The following is a 24,697-nucleotide window of genomic DNA, read 5'->3' as shown; positions in this document are numbered from 1 at the left end:
GTTATTTACAACCATGTATTATTTACAAATGTATGCTTATCATTAATTATGTATGGTTGGATTGTTGGGCAGTGCGGGGGAAGATTATACGTTGAGTTTTGGCTGTTTAGCTTGCCTAGTTTCGGGTTTGATTGTTGATTGCTTAGATTTTTGGTGGTTTTCTTTTCTCTGTCATGAGAATGAGAGACTTTGGTACTGGTATGCATACTTTGAAAAATTTCAGGATTGGAAAACAGAAAATCTTTAAAGAACTTTTTTAGGAGATTTAGAAACTTTCTGGACATGCATGCCTTCAAGGCCACAATATTAAAGGTGGAAGATATAGCTTCGTCCATTTGCACAGAAATGGAAATCTAGCTGAATGGATTAGGCGAATTCATAATTTGTTTATTGAATCATACAAAATGTAAGCTAATTTTGCCAATTATTCAGAAGTTCACAATCATTTTAATAAATATAGGGACGAAAAATCTCAAGCTTCAACAAATTCAAAAATGGGGGACTTGAATGTAGGGTGAAGGGGTGCTTACCTACCTTTATCTCCTGATTCTGAAGAAGGGATTTTAGGTTCTTGGGATGGGGTAATGGAACTAAAATTCCTCCTGGAAAGAATGAATTTTTGGTAGAGCAGTTGAAGTATTTGAAACATTTAGATAAGCTGAATGTGAACATAAAAAGTTATGCAGAAGGTTTTTTAAGCTCCCTCAAGCCACAGAGCTGCACTCAAGCTCTGTCCCTCCAGTTCCTTGTTGGTTCTAACCAGATAAATATTTCATTTTTAGAAAATGTGAAGTTTTTGGAGTTATTTTGGATTACTGATTGCGACAGCTCGGAGGAGTTGAAGATTGGCCGGATAAAACTTGGAAAGCAGATAACAGTGTTTATATGGGAATCCGAGGTCGGTTAAAATTGCCATGGTAAAGAAAATTTTGGAACTTACAACAGCCGTTATCTAAATTAAAAAAGGAAAAATTATTATTTTACTTTTTTTTAAAAAAAAAATATGTTACTTTTCTTTTCCTCTTTGACATTTTTAATTTCTTATAATCAAATTAATACTTATTTCTCAATAAAATTATTTTATTTTTAATATAAATATTATTTATCAATTTTATATATTCCTATCAGTTATTAGTTTTTTATTATTAATTTAAATTTTATTAAACTTTTAATTTAATTTGTACACTAAAAAAAATTTAGTTAATTGCAATAAGGTTAATGGCAAATAACAACAAATAATTGAATTGATCGTTAAATTAATTAAATTTAAAAAAATAAAAATTTTAATAAAAAATATCAGTTGCTAGTAGAAATTAATTTAGTAATTGAAATCAATTGATAATAGTAAGTAAAAAATAATTGGTTGTAAAAATTTAGTGTCTTTAATTTTATAAATTTACAATAATTTTATAAATTGATTGTTATTTATAACTAATTTAACAATGAAAAATTCGATTGCTAATTTGAAAAAAAATTATAAAAAAAATGAAAATTTCAAATAATAAATAAAAAATTCAAAGAAATAAATTGTTCAAAATTACTAAAATAATAAATTATCAATGAAAAGTTAGTACTCAAAATTAATATAAAAATATTACAAAAAAAACTACTAATAATAACTATTATAAAAAATATTAAAAAAAATAAATATAACAAGATATTTATAAGAGAAATTATTAAAAAAATTACCATATATATATAACAAAAAATTACTAAAAATTAATACTACAAACAATTTACTAACAAAAGATATATTTATATAAAATTTTTATTTTATGACAAAAAAATAAATTGAATAAAAAAAATGAGAAAAAAAAGAATAATGAAAAAAATAGATAAAAAAAAGGATGATGTAGAAGAAAATAGATGAAAAAGAAAAAAAATAATGAAGAATAAAATATATGAGAAAGAAAAAGATGATAAAGAATAAAATATATGAGAAAGAAAAAGATGAAGAAGAAAATAGATGAGAAAAAATGATAAAAAAATATATGAGAAAGAAAAAGATGATGAAAAAAATATGTTAGAAAGATAATAAATAAAATAGATGAAAATAAAAAAGATAATAAAGAAAATGAGAGAAAAGAGAAGAAAGAGAAAAAAAAAAGTAGTAGGGAAAGAAAATTAGTAGTAACTTATATAAACGAATTAACAATCTATTTTCGATTGCTAATTTCTTTTAAAAATTGGGTAGAAATTTTTGATGAGCAAATTTTACAACCAATTCCTATTTGATTGCAAAATCGGTTGCAAATTAAAAAAAAAAAATAGGTGAAAATTTTTTTGGAAAAAAATAGGTTGCAAAATTAGTTGTTGATAGTAACTGATTTTAATCAGTTGTAAAAATTAATTACTGTTAGTAATCAATTCACAAATCATTTGTAGATAAAAAAATAAAACAAAAAATTAAGCGAGAATTTTTTAGGGGAAAAAATTAGTTGCAAATGATTTTAATCGATTGTAAATCAGTTGCAAATAAAATAAAATATAAATCAATTGCTATTAACAACTAATAAGAAATCGATTGGAAATAACAACTGATTTTTACAATCGATTGTAAATCGGTTACTAACTGTTGAGTTAATTGAAATAACTTTTTAATTTAGCAACTAATTTCTTAAATCAATTGCTAATTTTAAAGTTGATTGCTATTAATAAAATAAATTTGATAACTGATTTCTTAATCGGACTAATTAGAAAATCGGTTGCTAAACGTATATTTAAGATTTTTTTAATATCAATTAATAATTAATTATAAATCAATTGTAAGTAATAACTAATTTAATAATCAATTCTTAAATTTTTAAAAATTAATTATTTTATTAAAAATTAAAATTATAAATTAATTAATTATAAAATTAATTATTAATAACAATCAATTATAAAATTAATTAATTTTTTAGTAATAATAATTCGCTGTTTATTATTATTATTATTATTATTATTATTATATAGGTATTTCAAGTGTACATGACATGATGTGATATTATTATTTAGAAAAAAAAGAAGAAGCACTTTTTAAATCGTGCTGCCCTCCTACTTATGTTTCTCATCTATTTCTCTGGTCCAGAAATAACGCCACCACCTGTAATAACCTAAAATTATTATTATTATTATTATTATTATTATTATTATTATTATTACCTTGAAAAAGAAGCATAAGATAATAATTTCTTTTATTTACCTATAAATCTATTGTTGTGGGTTTTAGGGATTTTTTTAAAAATAAAATTAAAATAATCTTATAGTACTAGAATAAAGTTGAGGAATAGACATGAAATAATTTTTAAAGTTGAGAGACAAATGAAATAATTTATAATTTTTTATTTAAAAATATGTTATTATAGATTAAAAGAATTTTTTTTGAAATAAAATTAATTTTGAGAGATTGTACAGTAATAAATTAAAGCTATGAGACGAACATTTAATTACCTCCAAAATTGAAGGATGAATGATATAATTTACCTACTACTGCTAGGAAATCATTAGATGAAACCGTTATTTCTGTCAAATTGATAATTTAATGTTCTCAACCGATAATAGTACAATACATGTTTTGTATGTTCTTACAGCCACCATTGCAATTAAAACTTACTTCAAACATGTATTACACTGAGGGCATCTAATAAAATTCCCTTTAAAGTAAACCTGTAAAAAGAATAAGGAAGAAAAAAAGAAAAACAAAGAAGATATTTTTATGATAATGCAAACTAGATTCGAGACCACATATTTATTGTAATTTATTTATAAACTTAATTTGACAAATCTACAAAAGAATTCCCTGGAACAGCAGATAAAGATGTTCATGATCGATATGTAGACCATTTTATTGAGTTTATGCAAAATCACCGAGTTGCTTGAAGGCGTTAACCGTGTATTATTTACAAATGTATGCATCATTAATTATGTATGGTTGGATTGTTGGGCAGGGCGGGGGGCAGATTATACGTAGAGTTTTGGTTGTTTAGTGTGCCTAGTTTTGGGTTTGATTGTTGGTTGCTTAGATTTTTGGTGGTTTTCTTTTCTTTGTCATGAGAGACTTTGGTACTGGTATGTGTACTTTGAAAAATTTCAGGATTGGAAAACAGAAAATCTTTAAAGAACTTTATTTGAGGATTTAGATACTTTCTGGACATGCATGCCTTCAAGGCCCACAATATTAAAGGTGGAAGATATAGCTTCATCCATTTGCACAGAAATGGAAATCTAGCTGAATGGATGAGGCGAATTCATAATTTGTTTATTGGATCATACAAAATATAAGCTAATTTTGCCAAGTATTCAGAAGTTCACAATCATTTTGATAAATATAGGGATGAAAAATCTCAAGCCTCAACAAATTCAAAAATGGGGGACTTGAATGCAGGGTGAAGGAGTGCTTAACTTTCTTTATCTCCTGATTCTGAAGAAGGAACTTTAGGTTCTTGGGATGGGGTAATGGAATTAATATTCCTCCTGGAAAGAATGAATTTTTGGTAGAGCAGTTGAAGTATTTGAAACATTAAGAGAAGCTGAATATGAACATAAAATGTTATGCAAAAGGTCTTTTAAGCTCCCTCAGGCTACAGAGCTGCACTCAAGCTCTATCATTCCAGAGATAAATATTTCATTTTTAGAAAATATAAAGTTTTTAGAGGTATTTTGGATTACTGATTGCGACAACTCGGAGGAGGTGAAGATTAGCCGGATAAGGCTTGGAAAGGATCTAACAGCACCCAGCCACTTGATGCAATAAACACCATTACTTTAATCTTAAAAGTTTTTCGCTTAGTCAATTATCATAAAAGATTTTTTTATGATAATGCAACCGAGATTCGATGCCATATATTTATATATAATAATGCAATCGAGATTCGAGACCACATTTGCTGTAATTTATTTACAAACTTAATTTGACTGATCTACAAAAGAATTCACTGGAACAGCAAGACCCAGCAATTCAACATGAGTGAAGCTAAAAAGCTGCATGTTGCTCTGTTTCCGTGGCTAGCATTTGGTCATATGATCCCATTCTTTGAGCTGGCCAAGCTCATAGCTCAAAGGGGTCATAAAATCTCCTTTATATCTCCACACCTAGAAACATCCAACGTTTGCCAAAAATTCCTCCAAATCTAGCACCTCTTATCAATTTAGTGAGCCTCCCTTTACCCACAGTTGAACATCTCCCACAGAATGCAGAGGCCACCACTGATATACCTTCCCACAAAACTCCATACCTCAAGATTGCCTTTGACGGCCTCCAAGGCCCTCTGCATCAGTTTTTCCAAACTTCTACTCCAGATTGGATCATCTACGACTTTGCTCCGTACTGGTTACCTCCCATTTTGGCCAATCTTGGGATCTCCGGTGTCTTCTTCAGTATGTACGGTGCATGGACTCTATCTTTCCTTGGATCATCAACGTCAGCCATGATTAACCGTGAGGATTCACGGACTCGACCAGAGGATTTCACTGTGCCTCCTGAGTGGATCCCTTTTCCTTCCAAGATCGCATTTGGGCTCCATGAGGCAAAGCGAGCTTTCGGTGATCACATAGAGGTAAACAATTCGGGTTTCTCGGATGTGTTTTGTTTAGGTTCGGTAATTGGAGGTTGTAAAGTCATAGCTATAAGGAACTGCAATGAGCTAGAAAGTAACTTTTCCAGGCTTGTTGGGGAGCTTCACTACAAGCCTGTAGTTCCAATAGGTTTATTGCCGCCTGCAGATTTTGATGGCAGCAGTGACCAAGATGATATGTGGCTTACAATCAAAGAATGGCTAGACAAGCAAAATAAAGGTTCTGTGGTTTACATAGCATTTGGAAGCGAGTCGGAACTGAGTCAACCCGAACTACACGAGTTGGCACTTGGGTTGGAGTTATCAGGGTTGCCATTCTTTTGGGCTCATAGAAAGCGAGAAAACTCGGTCAAGTTACCTGATGGGTTTGAGGAGCGAGTCAAGGGACGTGGAACGGTGTGGACGAGTTGGGTACCTCAACTCAAAATTATGGGTCATGAATCGGTGGGAGGCTTTTTGACTCACTGTGGTTACTCTTCAATTATAGAGGCACTTTACTTTGAACTTCCTTTGATTATGATGCCAATCTCTATAGACCAAGGGCTAATTGCAAGATTTTTTGGAGAGAAGATGGTGGGTATAGAGATAACAAAAGATGAGAAAGATGGATCTTTAAGGAGGGAATCGGTTGCTGAGTCGCTGAGGTTGATTATGGTTGAAAAGGAAGGAAGAGGCTATAGAGACAAAGCAAAGGAAATGAAGAAATTAATTGCAGATAAAGATATGCACGATCGATACGTAGACCATTTTGTTGAGTTTATGCAAAATCACCGAGTTGCTTGAAGGCGGTAACTCGACATATTATTTACAAATGTATGCGCCATTAATTGTCTCATTAATTGTAAAAGTATGTTTGGATTTTTTGCTGGGGTAGGGCATATATATATTTTATTAATAGAAATTAGAGGTTGATGAAAATTAATTTCATTTAGATTCCTAAAAAAATTATGTAAGAGTAAATAAAAATCAATTCAGCGCATTAGTTATTCATTGCGAAGGATAATGGAAAGGTACCATGCTGCGTTCTTCTTACTTAAAAAGAAAAAAAAAATAATAATAAATAAACGTTTATGATTTTAGTGGAGCATTAAGTAAATTTAAATTAAATTTTTTGAGTTAAACAAATCTTATGCTTTTAAATAAAGTCAAATAAATTTATTTTTAATAAAATATTATTTTTTTAATTTTAAATATTAAAAATTATTTATTAATTTTGATTAAAATAAAATTTAAAAAAAATTGAAAAACATGATAACAAAAATTGATTAATATTAAAATTATTATTTTATAATTTATTATTTAAAATTAAAAAAAAATATTTTATTATTAAAAAAATAAATATTTTATTAAGTACGCATTTATTTAGTTTTAATTAGAAAATATATAGACTTATTTTGTTTAAAATTTAATTTTTAATTTATTTAACTCTTTAACTCTTTAAGTGAAAGTGTATATATATATATATATATATAAAGTAATGAGGTATTAAAAAAAATGATGCGTGGTACTTTTCTTGAAAAGTTTGCTATATGTTATATTTTATAAAATATTTTTTTATATTAATTATTAATTATTTTTTTATTTTTATTATTATTTACAACACTACTTTAATATTTAATATTTAACTTATCATTTTCTTTAAAATTTAATTTTTAAAAATTAGAACATTTTATAATTAAATGTAATACATAAAAATTATTTATATTATTTTATAAATACTAATTATTATTTAATTTTTTTATTTCTCTTTTAATTATTATTATTTTTTATAATATTATTTTAATATTTATGATTTAAATTATTATTTTCTTTAAAATTTAATTTTAAAAAATTAAGACATTTTATGGTTAAATGCAATATTTAAAAATTATTTATATTATTTTTTTATAAATTATCTATACAAAAATATTATTTACCACGTTACCATCAATAATAATAATAATAATAATAATAATAATAATAATAAAAAAGGTCAACATTAAATTATTTCATATCTTTATTAAATATTTTTGTTACATTATTATATTTTATATAATTTTTATTATAAAATTTTTGTTAAAACATTTGAGAGATAAAAAATATAATCTATATAAAAAGTTATAAAAATAAAATATAAAAATTTGACTTATTTATTTATGATTAATATGTATTATTTTTTATTTTAATAATTTAATATTCGTTTTATTTTACTTTCCTAAGATTAATTAATGCTTATTACTATTATTATCTTTATGGCCAATTTATAGCCATTTAACTAAAATGGCCAAGTAGATAGAAAATATTTTATTGCTATAAAAATTAAATTTGAATACTTTTGTTATCCTTTTTCAATTAAATAATATTTAATTATAAATTAATTTTTTTATTTAAATAGTATTTATTTATTTAGTTATTTTTTGTGATCTTATAATCAATAATCGTATAATTTAATCAATTTAAATTATTTCATATATTTAATAAATATTTTTATTACATTGTATATTTTCTATTATTTTTTTATAAAATCTTTATAAAAAAATTTAAGAGACAAAAAGCGTAGTCTATATAAAAAATTATAAAAATAAAATATAGAGATTTTACTTATTTATAATTAGTATGTGTTATTTTTTATGTTAATAGTTTAATATTTTTTTATTTCACTTTCCTAAAATTAATTAATTTTTATTATAATTATCATTATTACCAACTTGTTTTAATTGAGATAGTTAAATAAATATAAAATATTTTACTAGTATAAAAATTGTATTTGAATGCTTTTGTTATCCTTTTTAATTAAATAATATTTAATTATAAATTAATTTTTATTTATTTATTTATGTATAACATGTCATGTGAGACATGTGATATATATCAAACGCTCTATTCTCATCAAATATATCATTTCATCTCAATTCTCTCAAATCCTTTTTGATTTGTACTATTTTTTATTATTTTTTAAAAAGTTATTAGTTATTATTCTCAAAATTTATTTATTTAAATATATTTAATTATTAAATTTTTTTTATAAATTTCTTATTTAATATTTTTTAAACTTTTATATATTTTGTTTCATTATAATTATATATTTAATGTAATTATAATTAATATTTTGATTATTCATATTTTATTATCATTAATTTTTAATAAAATTATTTTTAAATTTAATTAAATATCTATATTTTTAAGTATAAATTATCTTTCAACTATATTTTTATATAAAAGTAGAATTTTAAAAATAAATTATAAATATAATTGCATAAAAAATTTAGCTACAAGTAAATATTATTAAAAAAAGAAGTTATAGTATTAAAATTATGGAATCTGTCTTTTGAAAAATAATATATATTTTTAATATTTATTATATTAATAGAAAATAGCGATATTTTAAAACTTTAATTTTTATAAAATGTATTTATTTTATATTATAAATTTATGTTAAGTGATAACTATTTTTGTCAAAGAATTATTTTATAAAAAACATATCAAATTAATAAAAGAAATTTATACTTAGATATAGTATTTTTAAAAAATAATATAATAAAATATTATTTTTAATTAATAATAATGTTATATATTTTCAATTTATATAAATTATGAGATAAAATATAAAAATTTTATGAAATTTAAATTATATTTTTAATAATTTACTTTTATTACATTTGAAATGAAATATTTATGAAAATTACTATTAATATATATATATATATAAATAATTAAATAAACATTTTAATTAATTATATTATAAATTAATTAAAAATCTATTATTATAACAGGTAAAAGTTTATTCAAATTAAATTAAATAAGAGAAAAATTTTAATTTAAAATTAATTTAATAGTAATAATTTATTTTATTTAAAATATAATTAAAAATTAAATTAAAAATATAAATTTTAAATTACTCATGCATAATATTAATATTATGCTAGTTTATATATATATATATATATATATATATATATATATATAATTAAAAAAAAAAAAAACCTAGAGAGCACTACTCAAAAAGGCAATACCCTGTTGGCATGTGCTCAATATTAGCTGTATCATTCTCTCGCTCCAGAAAATTAGAAAGAGAAGCTCTCAAGTTCTTGTTTTCTATTTTTCTTTTTTCGAGACACAATTATTCCTTTTTCATTGTCATTATCTTCTGTCCCTCTAGACAGGGAGGCTCATTAATAGCTTGAATAGTGACTTTATCCCTCTACCTCCAACTTAGGTGTATGTATTGCTTATTTTTGTGTGTTGCATGCTCAACGGATCTATGGTACTGAGGGACATGGTAGAAAACCGCAGTGGTGTCATTTGTTTAGTTGTGTTTCGTTTTCTTTGCGTCTGATGTTGCTATTGTCCTTTAAGGGTTTCCTTGAAAGTGTAACGCTCGGCATCTCTAGAGTCAAAGAGCCTAGGTGAATGAAAAGCCGAGGTCTGTTTGAACAATGGTGAAAGTGAGTGAGAGGTAAATAAAAGTAAGAAGGGGTAAGAAACTATTTTACATTTATTTGAGAGGAAGTGAGTTAATGTTTATTCCTCAAATTTTAATTTCTCTTACACCTCAAATAGGAGGGTAAGGAGTGATTACAGGAGAGATATAAGAGTTATGAATATTTCTATTTATATATCCTTTAATTTACCCATTTTTCATTTTTTCAAACATAAAAAATATACATTACCTCTCTTTACTTTTCTGTTAATTCACACATTCCTAAACATGAGGTTTTTTTTTTTATTATTATTATTACAATTCTCCTTACTCTTCCCCTTCTTTACCTTTATTTACCCTTCTATTACTTATACTTTCTTCACTCCATCCAAACAAACCTTAAAGAAGGCGAATGTAATACATTGCCTGAGGTCTTTTCCCCTCTCCTAATTTTTTTAATTTAAATATATTGTAAATCTTTCATTAAAAAAATATACAAGATCACCTGCTAAAATATGGGGAATTTAAGTGTGCCATTGTCTCCAATTTTTTTTTTTAAATAGATATATTGTAACTGTAACTCATTGTAACAACTAGGAAAAAAAAAATGATTTGACTGTTGGCATGTGACAGTGGGTTTCCACTGTCACTGCCAACATTTAAAAAAAAAAAAAAAAAAATATATATATATATATATATATATATATATATATTTCAAAAACGGGAGGACCCCCCCCCCCCTAATTTTCCCTTCTCTTCTCTCCTTCCCTCTTCTTCTTCTTCTTCTTCTTTCTTTCTCCGGCGACCTCCCAAGCGGCTCCCCACCGGGCCGGCGACGGCCAGACACCAGAAAACGGCAGCAAGAGAGGGAGAGGAGAGAGAAAACGCGCGCACAGTGGGCAGCGGCTTTCCGGTGCGATTCCGGCTTCATCCGACGTCCGATCGAAGCGATTCAGGTGGCGTTGGAAAGCTTGTTCCGAGAGCTTTCTTTTGATACTCATTTTGCAACAAATGGAGGTCGGATGAGTGAGCCATGGAAGAGAGAAGTTTCGGGTTTTTCAAGCATTTTTGTCAGATCTACGACGATCCGACCGTTGGATCGATGATCCGAGACCACCTATGGACTGAGGAAGAGGAGAGGAATATGGTGGTATGATCAGTTTCGGCAAATGTCACCGGCGACCGGTGGCCGGCCACCGTGCGCGATGGTTCCGGCGATCGCCGGTGGGCTATGGAGATGATTCAACTTCCAGAGGCTTCCTCATAAATTTTTGAAATTTTTGAGACACAGATAAACTTCGGGTAAGACAATTTTTATTATTTCTCTGTCTGTGGAGCATAAATACAGTGTTTCTTAAATAGAAAAAATTGGAGAAAAATTCTAAGAAAAATATATGATGAAAGTAAAATTATTTGGAGATATTCTATGGTGTTTGTTGAATTTTTGAGTGATTGTAGAATATTTTTGAAAAAAATATAGATGGAATTTACTTAGATTTTTAGCATATGGGCATATAAGATTATTTGAAATTAAGATAATTAAATTTTATATAATTGGTTGAAGCTTGAGGATGGAGGTTTAAATATGTGAATATTTAATTAGGTTGAATTAAGAATATGTTAGATGTTAGAAACTTATGGAATCGAGTAAAATTCTTGAATAAAATATTCATGGGTGATTAGAAAATTATAATTCATTTTACAATAGCCTTATAATATTATTAAGGACCGCGGGGCAAAATTTTAAAATTTTTAGAGCTTGTTTGAGTGGATTTTTGAAAAATGTCAATTATAGGGACTAAAATGTAATTTTTAAGATTTTGAGTATTATCTGATTTGGAGGGCCCAGGAGGGGTCATGTGATATTGATGAGATGTGATTGTGGAAATTGAGAATTTAGAAGTGTTATTTGAGCCTTTTTGCAGGTTGGGTAGGTCCCAAGTATAGGGGAAACTCCGCCGGATTTCCGACATGAATTAGGCTGTCTATTGCCTCTTTAGAGTTTTATCTTAACTTAGTACTAATAAATTTATAATTTAATTATTAGGTGATCGAGGTCAGCTATTTTTCTGCATCCAACAGCCACAATAGTCATCGGTGTACTGTGAGTAAAATATTAATTTTAATTGTAATTTCGATATTATTATATGTTCAGGCATGCCCATGCATCACTTATATGTATGTATCTATGTAGTTAAACTCTAGGCACGTTTTATGTTGCATTCATAACTGTGAAAGTGCCATGTGTGTTGTTGTGGTAATTTGGAGCAGTGTGCGTGCGTTGGCGTGCGTGTGATGTGGTGTGGACTATGGATAGGACGGGTAGACACGGCTTAAGATCTTCGCTGGGACCCGGTCCTTCGGGGTAGACACGGCTTGAGTTCTTCGCTGGGACCCCGATTTGGTTATTAAGTGGAAGTCCGAGCTGAGTTCTTCGCTGGCACAGTTGGAATTAAGAGAGCTGTATAGGGGATCAGCTCCCATATATATTATGATTGATATTACTGGTTGCGTGAGTGCTCCAAATTACCTTTTTGCTGTTATGATGTGAAAATGTTGCCGATGTTGCATTTCACTCTTCAGGGTGCATTGGCTTTAGATAGTTATAGAGATTATGGTTAAAATTGATATTTTACTCTCTGAGTCGAACGCTCACTCCTGTTCAATATTTTTCCAGGCCACAGGAGGAGACATTTTTCAGAATAACCTATCTCTTTCCTCACAGGTTATGAAAATATTACTTAACTGTATTATTATTATCTAAATTTGTAATTTAGAACTCCGCATGTACTAGTAGTAGCATTAATCCTGTCAGGGATTGCATGAACTTAAGTTTTTGAATTAACAAATGAAAAATTTTTATGAGTTTTAAATAGTTTGTAAATGGTGTAACAGGGTTGAGCTGGGCTCCCCTAATTTTAGTTTTTGATAATTACTGGGCTAAGTTAGCCCGAAATAAAGTTATAACAGCTTAATTTAAATTATTTCATATGCATATTGGGCCTAAATTATGGGCCTACTCATGGGTTGAGGAATAGTTAGGCTTACTACGGGCCTCGGGGGCTTTAGGCTGGCCCAGGTCCTAGTGCCGGTCCGGCCCATAGGTTGGGTCGTGACAAATGTGGTATCAGAGCTTAGGCTCTAGATTCATGGGAAAGAATATACTTGGGAGTGTAAAAGGAGTCTTGTTAGGATGTTACATGCGGAGTATAGGATTCTGTTTTGTCTTTTTCTGTAATTCTTTGCTTTTAGATTCTGCGTTATACCTCGGGAAATATAAAAGTTCCTTAATTAGTGTATTCATTTTCGTGGAGTACATAGAAATGTGAAATAGAGTTAGTAGACATGTGAGGTCCATCATGACGATACGTACTCCAAGAAATGCTATGTTTCTGTCTGTATGGGTTTAAATGGTGTGCCCATTTTGTGCAAAGCACGAGTACATAAAGGTGAGTCTTGAAAGTACAGTTGCCCTAGATAAGGATGAGAATACCACTGCTGGCAGTCATCAGTGGATGACCCAGTCAGAACAAGTTTATGATAATAGAAGATTCAAGAGAGATAAGAGATTAAGAGACCTAGTCTGTCAGGACGTATCATAGTAACTATACAATGTTCTCGATGTCTGCTCTGTAAGCTGCAGATTACTGTACCAAATTGAGATTATTGTGTAGAGCTACGTACATCCCCGTGGTGCTCCATAATGAGGGTGTTTGCGGATGGCTTCTGTTTTGGTACAGTTATGCCAGAACAGAGTCTATATTTGCAGAGGAGTTGGGAACTCCTGGTTAAGAGTCTAGAGTTAGAATATTGAAAGGTCGTAGTTGGGTGATTACTAGAGTCAGTGACTCAGTTACCCTAGCATGAGCTAGAGTTACATCAAGAGTTGCTATCAGACCAGAGGTTTCGGACTAGTTGCAAAGTAAAGGTGACACTTATAGAGTGAGATCATCTAGTCTTCAGTATGGAATTTTGGATCGTTTTTGTAGTATGACAAACATTTTGCTTAGAGCTTAGTGAGAATAGTATACCTTGTGTGTATCAGTATGGAAGAAAGTACAATCCTACTACCTAGAGAAGGTCGAAATTATGAATTGATGATTTACAGAGCTATGATATGATAAAAAGGACATTAATTTGACATGGTTTTGGGCAAGGTGGTAAATGTAGTATCTTTGTTGCAGCAAGTTAGGGTATAGTCCTATCTTTTCAGAAGGGATCGAAAATTATTACTAATAATGGTGACCAACAAAACAGTGCCCCAAATGGGACTGTAGAGTGTGGTAGAGAGAAGTTAGCTCGGGTATCCTGCAGAGGATACATGTTTCATTATAGGAATCATATATAATCAGATCACAATGGATGTAAATCCTTTGAATTGGATGACGGGTTTGGATGCCCGGAACCTTAAGTTTTGGCTAATTGAGTAAACATGGATAATAATAATAATAACAAATAAATAAAATTACTGCAGAATCAGTTCTCGAGGTGGTAAGGGTATTATGTAAGCTAAAGGATAAGAATAGAAATCATACGATAAAGGTATGACTGCAATTTCCTGAGTTCCTTTCTAACTTCATATTGTTCAAAATAATAGTATAATCTAATTATAATAGTGTTAAGAGTAATAAATTAGCGAAGATAAATTGTAGAAGGCCAATGGATAGAGAAAGTGCAGAATGAAGGCTTGGACAATTGGTGCCAGATCCAATATAATCTAAATGCCAGTAGAAGTACTAGCTAGAGTGGTCAAAGGACCAAATCTGAATAGCACAGATATGTGATAACGTGGTAAAGACTCTGAAAGATATAGTTAGAGGTACAGCTGTCATGTTAGGAAGAAGAATGGAACTAGGGATAGAATAGGTAAGTTCTATTTTGGGTAAGACAAAAGAAATAAATGAAAGGACAATCTGAAGGACGCATAATAGAAGGAACAAAGTTAAGATATAGGGTAAGCTAATCGTTATTATTGGCAAGGTGAATGACAAGGATGGAGAACTCAAAATGGGACCATATTAGTGAGAATAGTGATAGAGGTGTGGAATTTAGTAATGTGATACTTATAGCATGATGTAGTTGAGGTCGTGTCAGGAGCTAAATTATAGAGCTTGGAGTTTCATGATTGGATCATACTCTATCTATTCTCTATTTTCTAAAGTGAAGTGGATAGCAATGGGGCAAGATTCTTTTAATTTGTTAACAGTATCAAGAAGATTAGGCGAGGAATACAATAATAATGAGCAAAAGCTAGAAGGTGTGCAGTGGTATTGCGGATTATCTAATTAGGCAGAGACAAAATAGTTAGTAAGTAGTAAGCTGAATAAAAGTCAATCTAAGGGATCAAATAGGTATTATGAGAGGAAAAGAATGATAGACAATGACACATAGGCTTTAGGTTAGACCTTTGAGATAGTGAGAAGGTAGTTAGGGGTTCGTTATGAATGATAGGCAAACATTTTTAATGTGACCAACAGAATCTCTTTGCAGTGAAGCAATAACGACAGGACAACAGTAGGGGTAGAATGAGAAGTGACAAGTATAGGTGGTTATAAATCACTAGAAAGTTCAAGGATCAAATTAATGACCATAGCTAAGGGTGGAATTAGTGTTGGAAGAATCTATTAGTAAGAGAAATCTTTCAGGAATCAACAAAAGTTAAGGGCACAATATAAATGATAATAGATATGAATCATAGGTCGAGTATAAGTAAAGTTAATAAATTATAAAATATTATGTCAGGAAGGACAATGGTACGGTAAAGGGTTCATGCAGATGATACCTTATAGGTAGAGCACAATTGTGCTAAGAGATGATGAAATTTGAAGAGAAAGACCAAGAAACATAGGTTAAACATTATTATATGGACAATCGAGCGTAGTTGAATATAAGAGTATTTTTCTTTCTTTTCAAGTTTAGTTTGTGCTTTTGGTTCTAGAAGGTTATATAAGGAACATAGACTGAGTCAAGGAGACCTAGTTATTTAAGAGTTTGGTAGGCACCGATCCATACACAATTTCCTGAGATGAGAATGACAGTAAGTGCATACTTAGTGTTAAGTATGAAAGGATGATCAGAGTAATAACAGGAGTTAAATCAAGCTAATTACTAGGGCTTACAACCCTTTTGAACTATAAGCTGAAGGAAGTGCTAATTGCTAATGAGTTAGAGTGAATAGAATTGTTGCTAATGGGAAAAGTTGAGACTGAAGTTTGGAAAGCTATGGGCAGTATATGTGATTATATTAAGGAGAATGAATACGTGAAGTATCTTGTTTAGAATTAAGGCATGACACATATTTCCCACAGCCGTGTTAGTTCAGATGGAACTTATAGTTTATGGGGCTCATATTCATCCAGGATAAGCAATTTCCTACTAAGGCTGGTAGGGAATGATAATGTTCTGATAGTTAAGTTGGAAAAAGGGGATACAAGAAAAATTTTCTATGGTTAATTACAAGTGTTACATAAGGTGAAGAATGTGCTGGTAAGAGTAAATCATAAGGTTAGAATTCTAGAAGTAATAGAACTAGTAATCAAGATAAGACTAAGAAATAAAATGAAAGTTAAAGTTGATGATGGGATAGACATTCTTGAAGGAAAAGGTTTAAGGATGAGATAGGACTAAAATTAAGGAATAAGTACAACAGGTTGAAAAGATATCAACAATACCAGAAATAGGAAAAGGGAAGTGGATAAGATGCAAATGACAGGAAGAAAGCTCGATAGAGCCAGTTATAATGATGAGGATAAGGAGGAATAGGTATGGTAGGAACACACTAAGGGATGTTTAAAATAAGTTATTATGAGATGATAGATTAAAGGAGTAGTGGAGCCTCGATCTGAGTGCCAATGTGTCAGAAGTAGGCCACATAATAAGAAGCTAAAGGAAGAAGTCTAGATATTTCCATTCCAGAGAAGGAGTGAGAATTGATAAAGTCGCATGGATTGAGTTGTCAGGGAATATAAACACTTTTGTTACCTAGAAGGAGAGATCCAGTTTACTTTCCAATGTTGATAAATGATACACTTGGCCCTTGGAGGAGACTCTACCTGACTAATTACATAAGATGGATAGAGGTTGGCCTAAGTACCTTAGTAATGACACAAAAGAGATTAAAAATTTGGAGTATCATGGAAGTGAGAAGATTTATAGGTATTGACCACTGAGGTCATAAGAAGAGTGAAGATCTCGAACAAGATGCCTAGATTAGGTGCTACAGGAAAGCTACTCATAGGATACCACGAAATAAGGAACATAAGTTATGTCATTGGGGAAACAGAGTTTATTAAAACAAAGGAATGATGACTGAAGTCACCAAGAGACATGTTGAGGCGTAATAAAAGTGAGGTAAGCACCAAAGTTGATTGAAGTTATGAGACATCAAGTCTAGAACAGTGAGGTATAGCGAATACTTGAAATGTCAGAAAAATAGTCAATGAATAGTTATAAGATAAAAGCCCTCTAGAAGGAGATGATGACAATATGACACTATAGTAGAATCAGAGAGCGATAAAATGTCATATATAATATACGAAGAGTTTGAAGAACAAATATTTTACCAATCTCTGTATAGCTGAAGGAGTAATGATTGCACTTGTTCTAATAATCTTCTTTTCCTCATTTCTTTGTTTATTTGAAAATTCGAGGACGAATTTTTCTTAAGGGGGGAAGAATGTAACAACTAGGAAAAAAAAAATGATTTGACTGTTGGCATGTGACAGTGGTTTTCCACTGTCACTGCCAACATTTAAAAAAAAAAAAATAAATAAAAAAAAAAAAATATATATATATATATATATATATATATATTTTTCAAAAACGGGAGGAGGACCCCCCCCCCCCAATTTTCCCTTCTCTTCTCTCCTTCCCTCTTCTTGTTCTTCTTCTTTTTTTCTTCGGCGACCAGCCGGCGACCTCTCAAGCGGCTCCCCACCGGGCCGGCGACCCTCCGGCGACGGCCAGACACCAGAAACGACGGCAAGAGAGGGGGAGAGGAGAGAGAAAACGCGTGCACAGTGGGCAGCGGCTTTCCGACGCGATTCCGGCTTCATCCGACGTCCGATTGAGGCGATTCAGGTGGCGTTGGAAAGCTTGTTCCGAGAGCTTTCTTTTGATACCCATTTTGCAACAAATGGAGGTCGGATGAGTGAGATATGGAGGAGAGAATTTTCGGGTTTTTCAAGCTTTTTCGTCAGATCTACGACGATCCGACTGTTGGATCGACGATCCGAGACCACCTATGGACTGAGGAAGAGGAGAGGAACATGGTGGTATGATCAGTTCTGGCAAATGTCACCGGCGACCGGCGGCCGGCCACCGTGCGCGGTGGTTCCGGCGGTCACTCCGGTGGGCTATGGAGATGATTCAACTTATAGAGGCTTCCTCATAAATTTTTAGAATTTTTGAGAAACAGATAAACTTCGGGTAAGACAATTTTTATTATTTCTCTGTCTGTGGAGCATAAATACAGTGTTTCTTAAACAGAAAAAATTGGAGAAAAATTCTAAAAAAAATATATGATGAAAGTAAAATTATTTGGAGATATTCTATGGTGTTTGTTGAATTTTTGAGTGATTGTAGAATATTTTTGAAAAAAATATAGATGGAATTTAGTTAGATTTTTAGCATATGGGTATATAAGATTATTTAAAATTAAGATAATTAAATTTTATATAATTGGTTGAAGCTTGAGGATGGAGGTTTAAATATGTGAATATTTAATTAGGTTGAATTAAGAATATGTTAGATGTTGGAAACTTATGGAATCGAGTAAAATTCTTGAATAAAATATTCATGGGTGATTAGAAAATTATAATTCATTTTATAATAGCCTTATAATATTATTAAGGACCGCGGGGCAAAATTTTAAAATTTTTAGAGCTTGTTTGAGTGGATTTTTGAAAAATGTCAATTATAGGGATTAAAATGTAATTTTTAAGATTTTGAGTATTATCTGATTTGGAGGGCCCAGGAGGGGCCATGTGATATTGATGAGATGTGATTGTGGAAATTGAGAATTTAGAAGTGTTATTTGAGCCTTTTTGCAGGTTGGGTAGGTCCCAAGTATAGGGGAAACTCTGCCGGATTTCCGGCATGAATTAGGTTGTCTATTGCCTCTTTAGAGTTTTATCTTAACTTAGTACTAATAAATTTATAATTTAATTATTAGGTGATCGAGGTCAGCTATTTTTCTGCATCCAGCAGCCACAATAGTCATCGGTGTACTGTGAGTAAAATATTAATTTTAATTGTGATTTCGATATTATTATATGTTCAGGCATGCCCATGCATCACTTATATGTATGTATCTATGTAGTTAAACTCTAGGCACGTTTTATGTTGCATTCATAACTGTGAAAGTGCCATGTGTGTTGTTGTGGTAATTTGGAGCTGTATGCGTGCGTTGGCGTGTGTGTGATGTGGTGTGGACTATGGATAGGACGGGTAGACACGGCTTGAGATCTTCGCTGGAACCCGGTCCTTTGGGGTAGACACTGCTTGAGTTCTTCGTTGGGACCCCGATTTGGTTATTAAGTAGAAGTCCGAGCTGAGTTCTTCGCTGGCACAGTTGGAATTAAGAGAGCTGTATAGGGGATCAGCTCCCATATATATTATGATTGATATTACTGGTTGCGTAAGTACTCCAAATTACCTTTTTGTTGTTATGATGTGAAAATTTTGCCGATGTTGCATTTCACTATTCATGATGCATTAGCTTTAGATAGTTATAGAGATTATGGTTAAAATTGATATTTTACTCTTTGAGTCGAACGCTCACTCCTATTCAATATTTTTCCAGGCCACAGGAGGAGACATTTTTCAGAATAACCTGTCTCTTTCCTCACAGGTTATGAAAAGATTACTTAATTGTATTATTATTATCTAAATTTGTAATTTAGAACTCCGCATGTACTAGTAGTAGCATTAATCCTGTCAGGGATTGCATGAACTTAAGTTTTTGTATTAACAAATGAAAAATTTTTATGAGTTTTAAATAGTTTGTAAATGGTGTAACATGGTTGAGCTGGGCTCCCCTAATTTTAGTTTCTGATAATTACTGGGTTAAGTTGGCCAGAAATAAAGTTGTAATAGCTTAATTTAAATTATTTCATATGCATATTGGACCTAAATTATGGGTCTACTCATGGGTTGAGGAATAGTTAGGCTTACTACGGGTCTCGGGGGCTTTAGGCTGGCCCAGGTCCTAGTGCCGGTCCGGCCCATAGGTTGGATCGTGACACTCATTAAAATAATAATAATAATAATAATAATAATATTTTACTATGGAGTAGAGATATTATACTTTCCAAAAAAATATTCTAAAAGTGAAAATAATAATTAAACAATATAAAATTTAATTGTCTATTTAAAATATTCTATAAATAAAAAAAATTTAAAATAAAGATATAAAAAAAATTTAAGGCACTATCAATTATTTTTTATTTGTGTCAATAGTTAATGAAAATATTAGATGATCAAGTTGAATTAGACGACTCAGCAAAGAGCAAATCTGTTGAAGAAGCTAAAGCATAAATTGGAGGCAAAATTAGTTACCTGAAGAAGTTAATCAGTTCACAATATGTGGTAGTTAATTAATTAATTGTTTTGATTAGTTGTAGAGTTAGTTCTCCAGCTCAGCATAGCAGTAACTTTCTCTCACTTATTTATATGTACTTGATCTGATACAAATAGTATGTAATCCTTCTCTTTTCAAGAATTCAATAAAAGTTCTAAAACTTTCTCCCAAATTCTCATATGGTATCACAGCTTTCTTCCTTCTTCTGTGAATCCTTTGCAAGATCCTTCGAGCCACTACTATTTGCATCCCAATGAAAATCCAGCCTTGGTGTTGGTTTCTCTAGTTCTTACGGAATCAAACTATCACACTTGGTCCAGATCTATGAAGAAGGCATTGATGTCAAAGAATAAACTCAAGTTCGTTGATGGCTCTTTGACAGTTCCTGCCAAAACAGATCCTCTGTATTCTGCATGGGAGAGATGCAACACAATGGTACTTTCTTGGATTGTTCATTCACTTTCTTCTTCAATTACTCAGAGTATTCTTTGGATTGACAAAGCTATTAATGTTTGGAATGACTTGAAAGAACGATTTTCTCAAGGAGATATGTTTAGAATATCAGATTTACAGGAAGAAATTTTTTCTTTGAAGCAAGGGGATCGGTCTATTGCAGATTACTTTACTAAGCTAAAAATCCTTTGGGATGAGTTACTTAATTTCAGGCCTTTACCAGTTTGCATTCGCCCTAATCCGTGTACTTGTGATGCTATTACAAAGATGAAGGGATATCTAGAGGCTGATTATGTGATTAGATTTCTAAAAGGTTAAATGATCAATAATCTACTGTCAGATCATTGATAATGATGATTAAGCCATTTTCATCCATTAATAAAGTTTTTTCTCTTGTTATACAACAAGAAAGGCAGTTAAATCCAGTCAATTCTGTTAATCCTTTCACTATTAATGCGATGGAGTCTAAAGTTTTTGTTAGCAAGGCAGTTAATGGATCGATGGGTAATAGGCCTCCTTATTATCAAAAGCCTGGTGCGCGAAATGCTTACAATTCAGCTGTTGTTGACACTAGATTTTGCACTAACTGTGGCAAATCTAGACATACTGTAGAGACGTGTTACAAGAAGCATGGGTTCCCTCCTGGTTACAGGCGTGGTTATAATGCTTCTGCCAACAATATAATGGCAGATGAATCACAACAGCAATATGAATCTAACCTAATTTCCTCTCAACCTCAGTCTGGTACAAGCACAGGTCAAGAAGATTCAGGTTTAGTCCAAAAGAATTACGAAAATTCCAGCATTGGTTTATCACAAGATCAGATTAAGGGGTTATTAGCATTGCTTCGATCAGCACAATTGGATCCAAAGTCTCATTCCATAAACCAACATGTATCTACTTTTAACTTGTATCTTCTTTCTCATCACTATAAGGTATTCACACTTCTTTGTCATGTCTTACTTTTTCTTCAAACCTGTGGATTATTGACACAGGTGCTACTGATCACATAACTCATTATCTTGATTCTTTTAGTTCCTATAAAAATATTACATCAATTTCGGTTACTTTGCCTAATGGTTCCAAAATTCTTACTAAAATTTCTGATATTGTTCCTTTGTATTCCACTCTAATCCTTCATGATGTTCTTTACATACCTAAATTTTCTCTCAATCTTTTATCTATCACCAAACTCACTTCAAATATAAAGTAATAAAAAATAAAATAATAAAATTTCTCTCTACAAAAATAAAAAAATAAAAATTTAAGGAGAACCTTTCCTATTTTGAAAAAATCTTTCTTCCAAAATAAGTATAATACTTCAACAACCCAATCCTTATCTCAAAAAACTTTCTCCAAGCTGCAAGTTTCAGGATTTTATAACAATTTTTCTTGATCAGATAAAATTGGGAGACTTATCTTCAGAATTAAAGGACTGACGATATTCTTCAAAGTTACATAATTTCTCGCCCCGTCACCACCTCAGTCTTTCTCTCTCTTCATCATTTTTGCCTTTTTTGGAAACAAAGGGAAGACAATATAGCAAACACAGATGCTTAATCACACAAAGCCAGGGAGCTCACACCGCAGCTGTCATGAAGAAGGAGCCCACTGATACCATGGGGATTGGCATCGTCCCAAGTCATTTTTGTTTGTTCATCATTATTGTTTGATATTAAATATGTGTTACATTTTTATTAGTCGAGAGAAATAAATCATCTTTAATGACTGGTTACGACGAGTTTAGCTAATATGATTCCCCTTGAAAGTAAGCGTGCAAAATGAATAGAGAAATAAAAAAAACAAAGTTGCAGAACATATATATTCATATTATAATAATGCAACCGATACCGCATATTTATATGAAATTTAATCTGACAAATCTGCAAAAACAAAAGAATTCACTGGAACAGCAAGACTCATTAATTCAACATGAGTGAAGCTAAAAAGCTGCATGTTGCTTTGTTTCCATGGCTAGCATTTGGTCATATAATCCCATTCTTTGAGCTCTCCAAGCTTATAGCCCTGAAGGGTCATAAAATCTCCTTTATATCCACTCCTAGAAATATCCAGCGTTTGCCAAAATTTCCTCCAAATTTAGCACCTCTTATCAATTTAGTGAGCCTCCCTTTACCCACAGTTGAACATCTCCCACGGAATGCAGAGGCTACTACTGATATACCTTCCCACAAAACTCCATACCTCAAGCTTGCCTTTGACGGCCTCCAAGGCCCTCTGCTTCAGTTTTTACAAACTTCTACTCCAGATTGGATCATCTACGACTTTGCTCCGTACTGGTTACCTTCCATTTTGGCCAATCTTGGGATCTCCGGTGTCTTCTACAGTATGTACGGTGCATGGACTCTATCTTTCTTTGGATCATCATCGTCAGCCATGATTAACGGTGAGGATCCAAGGACTGGACCAGAGGATTTCACTGTGCCTCCTGAGTGGATCCCTTTTCCTTCCAAGATCGCATTTCGGCTCCATGAGGCAAAGCAAGCTTTCCGTAATCACTTTGAGGTAAACGATTCGGGTTTCTCCGATGTGTTTCGTTTAGGTTCAGTAATGGGAGGTTGTGATGTTATAGCTATACGGAACTGCAATGAGCTAGAAAGTAACTTTTCGAGGCTTGTCGGGGAGCTTCACAGCAAGCCTGTACTTCCAACAGGTTTGCTGCCGCCTGCAGACTTTGATGGCAGCAGGGACCAAGATGATGTGTGGCTTACAATAAAAGAGTGTCTAGACAAGCAGAACAAAGGTTCTGTGGTTTACATAGCATTTGGAAGCGAGTCGGAACTGAGTCAACCCGAACTACACGAATTGGCACTTGGGTTGGAGTTATCAGGGTTGCCATTCTTTTGGGCTCTAAGGAAGCGAGATAACTCGGTCAAGTTACCAGATGGGTTTGAGGAGCGAGTCAAGGGACGTGGAATAGTGTGGACGAGTTGGGTTCCTCAACTCAGAATTATGGGTCATGAATCGGTGGGAGGATTTTTGACTCACTGTGGTTATGCTTCAATTATAGAGGCACTTTACTTTGAACTTCCATTGATTATGCTGCCAATCTCTTTAGACCAAGGGTTAATTGCAAGAATTTTTGGAGAGAAGAAGGTGGGTATAGAAGTAACAAAAGATGAAGATGGGTCTTTTAGGAGGGAATGGGTGGCCGAGTCGCTGAGGTTTGTTATGGTTGAAAAGGAGGGGAATTGACCGTACAGGGTCAATTTAAAAAATAATATACCGAAACGGGGTAGAATTTGAGAAAATTACGGGAAAGGGGTGAGAAGGCCAAAAAACGTTAATAAAAATAGCGTCCTAACACGTAGACGCTATTTAAAATAGCGTCCAAAGAAAAACGCTATTTTGAATAGCGTCCTCGCGTAAAAACGCTATTCAAAATAGCGTTTTTACGTGAGGACGCTATTCAAAATAGCGTCCTCATGACAGCGCCCAAACCACAGCGCCCGAAGCAAGCCGAAGCAGACGTGAGGACGCTATTCAAAATAGCGTCCCCACGACAGCGCCCAACCCACAGCGCTCGCAGCAGCCGAAGCAGAAACCGAAGCTACCTGAAGGATGAAAAACGCTAATATGATTAGCGTCCAAGACTCTCCGCCGGCAAAGAATAAAAACGCGTCCTCAAGCATGAAAAACGGTAATCATATTAGCGTCCCGAGACTGATTTTGTAAATATATTAAATTTATAAT

The 24,697-nt window shown here is 31.8% G+C and overlaps 2 protein-coding genes, 1 long non-coding RNA gene and 1 pseudogene across 4 annotated transcripts; all 4 read left to right on the top strand.

Annotated features, from left to right (window-relative positions):
* Positions 1-4,852: 4,852 nt before the first annotated feature.
* Positions 4,853-6,414, top strand: LOC131180909 (putative UDP-rhamnose:rhamnosyltransferase 1; annotated as a pseudogene).
* Positions 6,415-10,819: 4,405 nt separating this feature from the next.
* Positions 10,820-19,952, top strand: LOC131180908 (uncharacterized). 2 transcript variants are annotated; one of them, XR_009149584.1, is made up of 3 exons: positions 10,820-11,256; positions 19,127-19,183; positions 19,757-19,952. It is a non-coding gene; the product is annotated as an uncharacterized LOC131180908 (long non-coding RNA). The 2 variants fall into 2 exon arrangements; XR_009149585.1 differs by lacking the exon at positions 10,820-11,256 and adding an exon at positions 17,976-18,381.
* A 905-nt stretch (positions 19,953-20,857) lies between these two features.
* On the top strand, positions 20,858-21,991 carry LOC131183775 (uncharacterized). The gene is made up of 3 exons (XM_058154358.1): positions 20,858-21,299; positions 21,395-21,896; positions 21,982-21,991. The coding sequence occupies exons 1-3, from the start codon at positions 20,858-20,860 to the stop codon at positions 21,989-21,991; spliced, it is 954 nt and encodes a 317-aa protein (XP_058010341.1).
* Positions 21,992-22,878: 887 nt separating this feature from the next.
* On the top strand, positions 22,879-24,199 carry LOC131183773 (putative UDP-rhamnose:rhamnosyltransferase 1). The gene has a single exon (XM_058154351.1). It carries the CDS (start codon positions 22,919-22,921, stop codon positions 24,197-24,199), a length of 1,281 nt encoding a protein of 426 aa, XP_058010334.1. The 5' UTR covers positions 22,879-22,918.
* Positions 24,200-24,697: the final 498 nt, after the last annotated feature.

The sequence above is a fragment of the Hevea brasiliensis genome, chromosome 1 (genome assembly GCF_030052815.1).
Source record: "Hevea brasiliensis isolate MT/VB/25A 57/8 chromosome 1, ASM3005281v1, whole genome shotgun sequence".
Classification (NCBI taxonomy): domain Eukaryota; kingdom Viridiplantae; phylum Streptophyta; class Magnoliopsida; order Malpighiales; family Euphorbiaceae; genus Hevea; species Hevea brasiliensis.
Note: the sequence above shows the minus strand (reverse complement) of the source record. Positions and strands in the feature narration are given on the sequence as shown.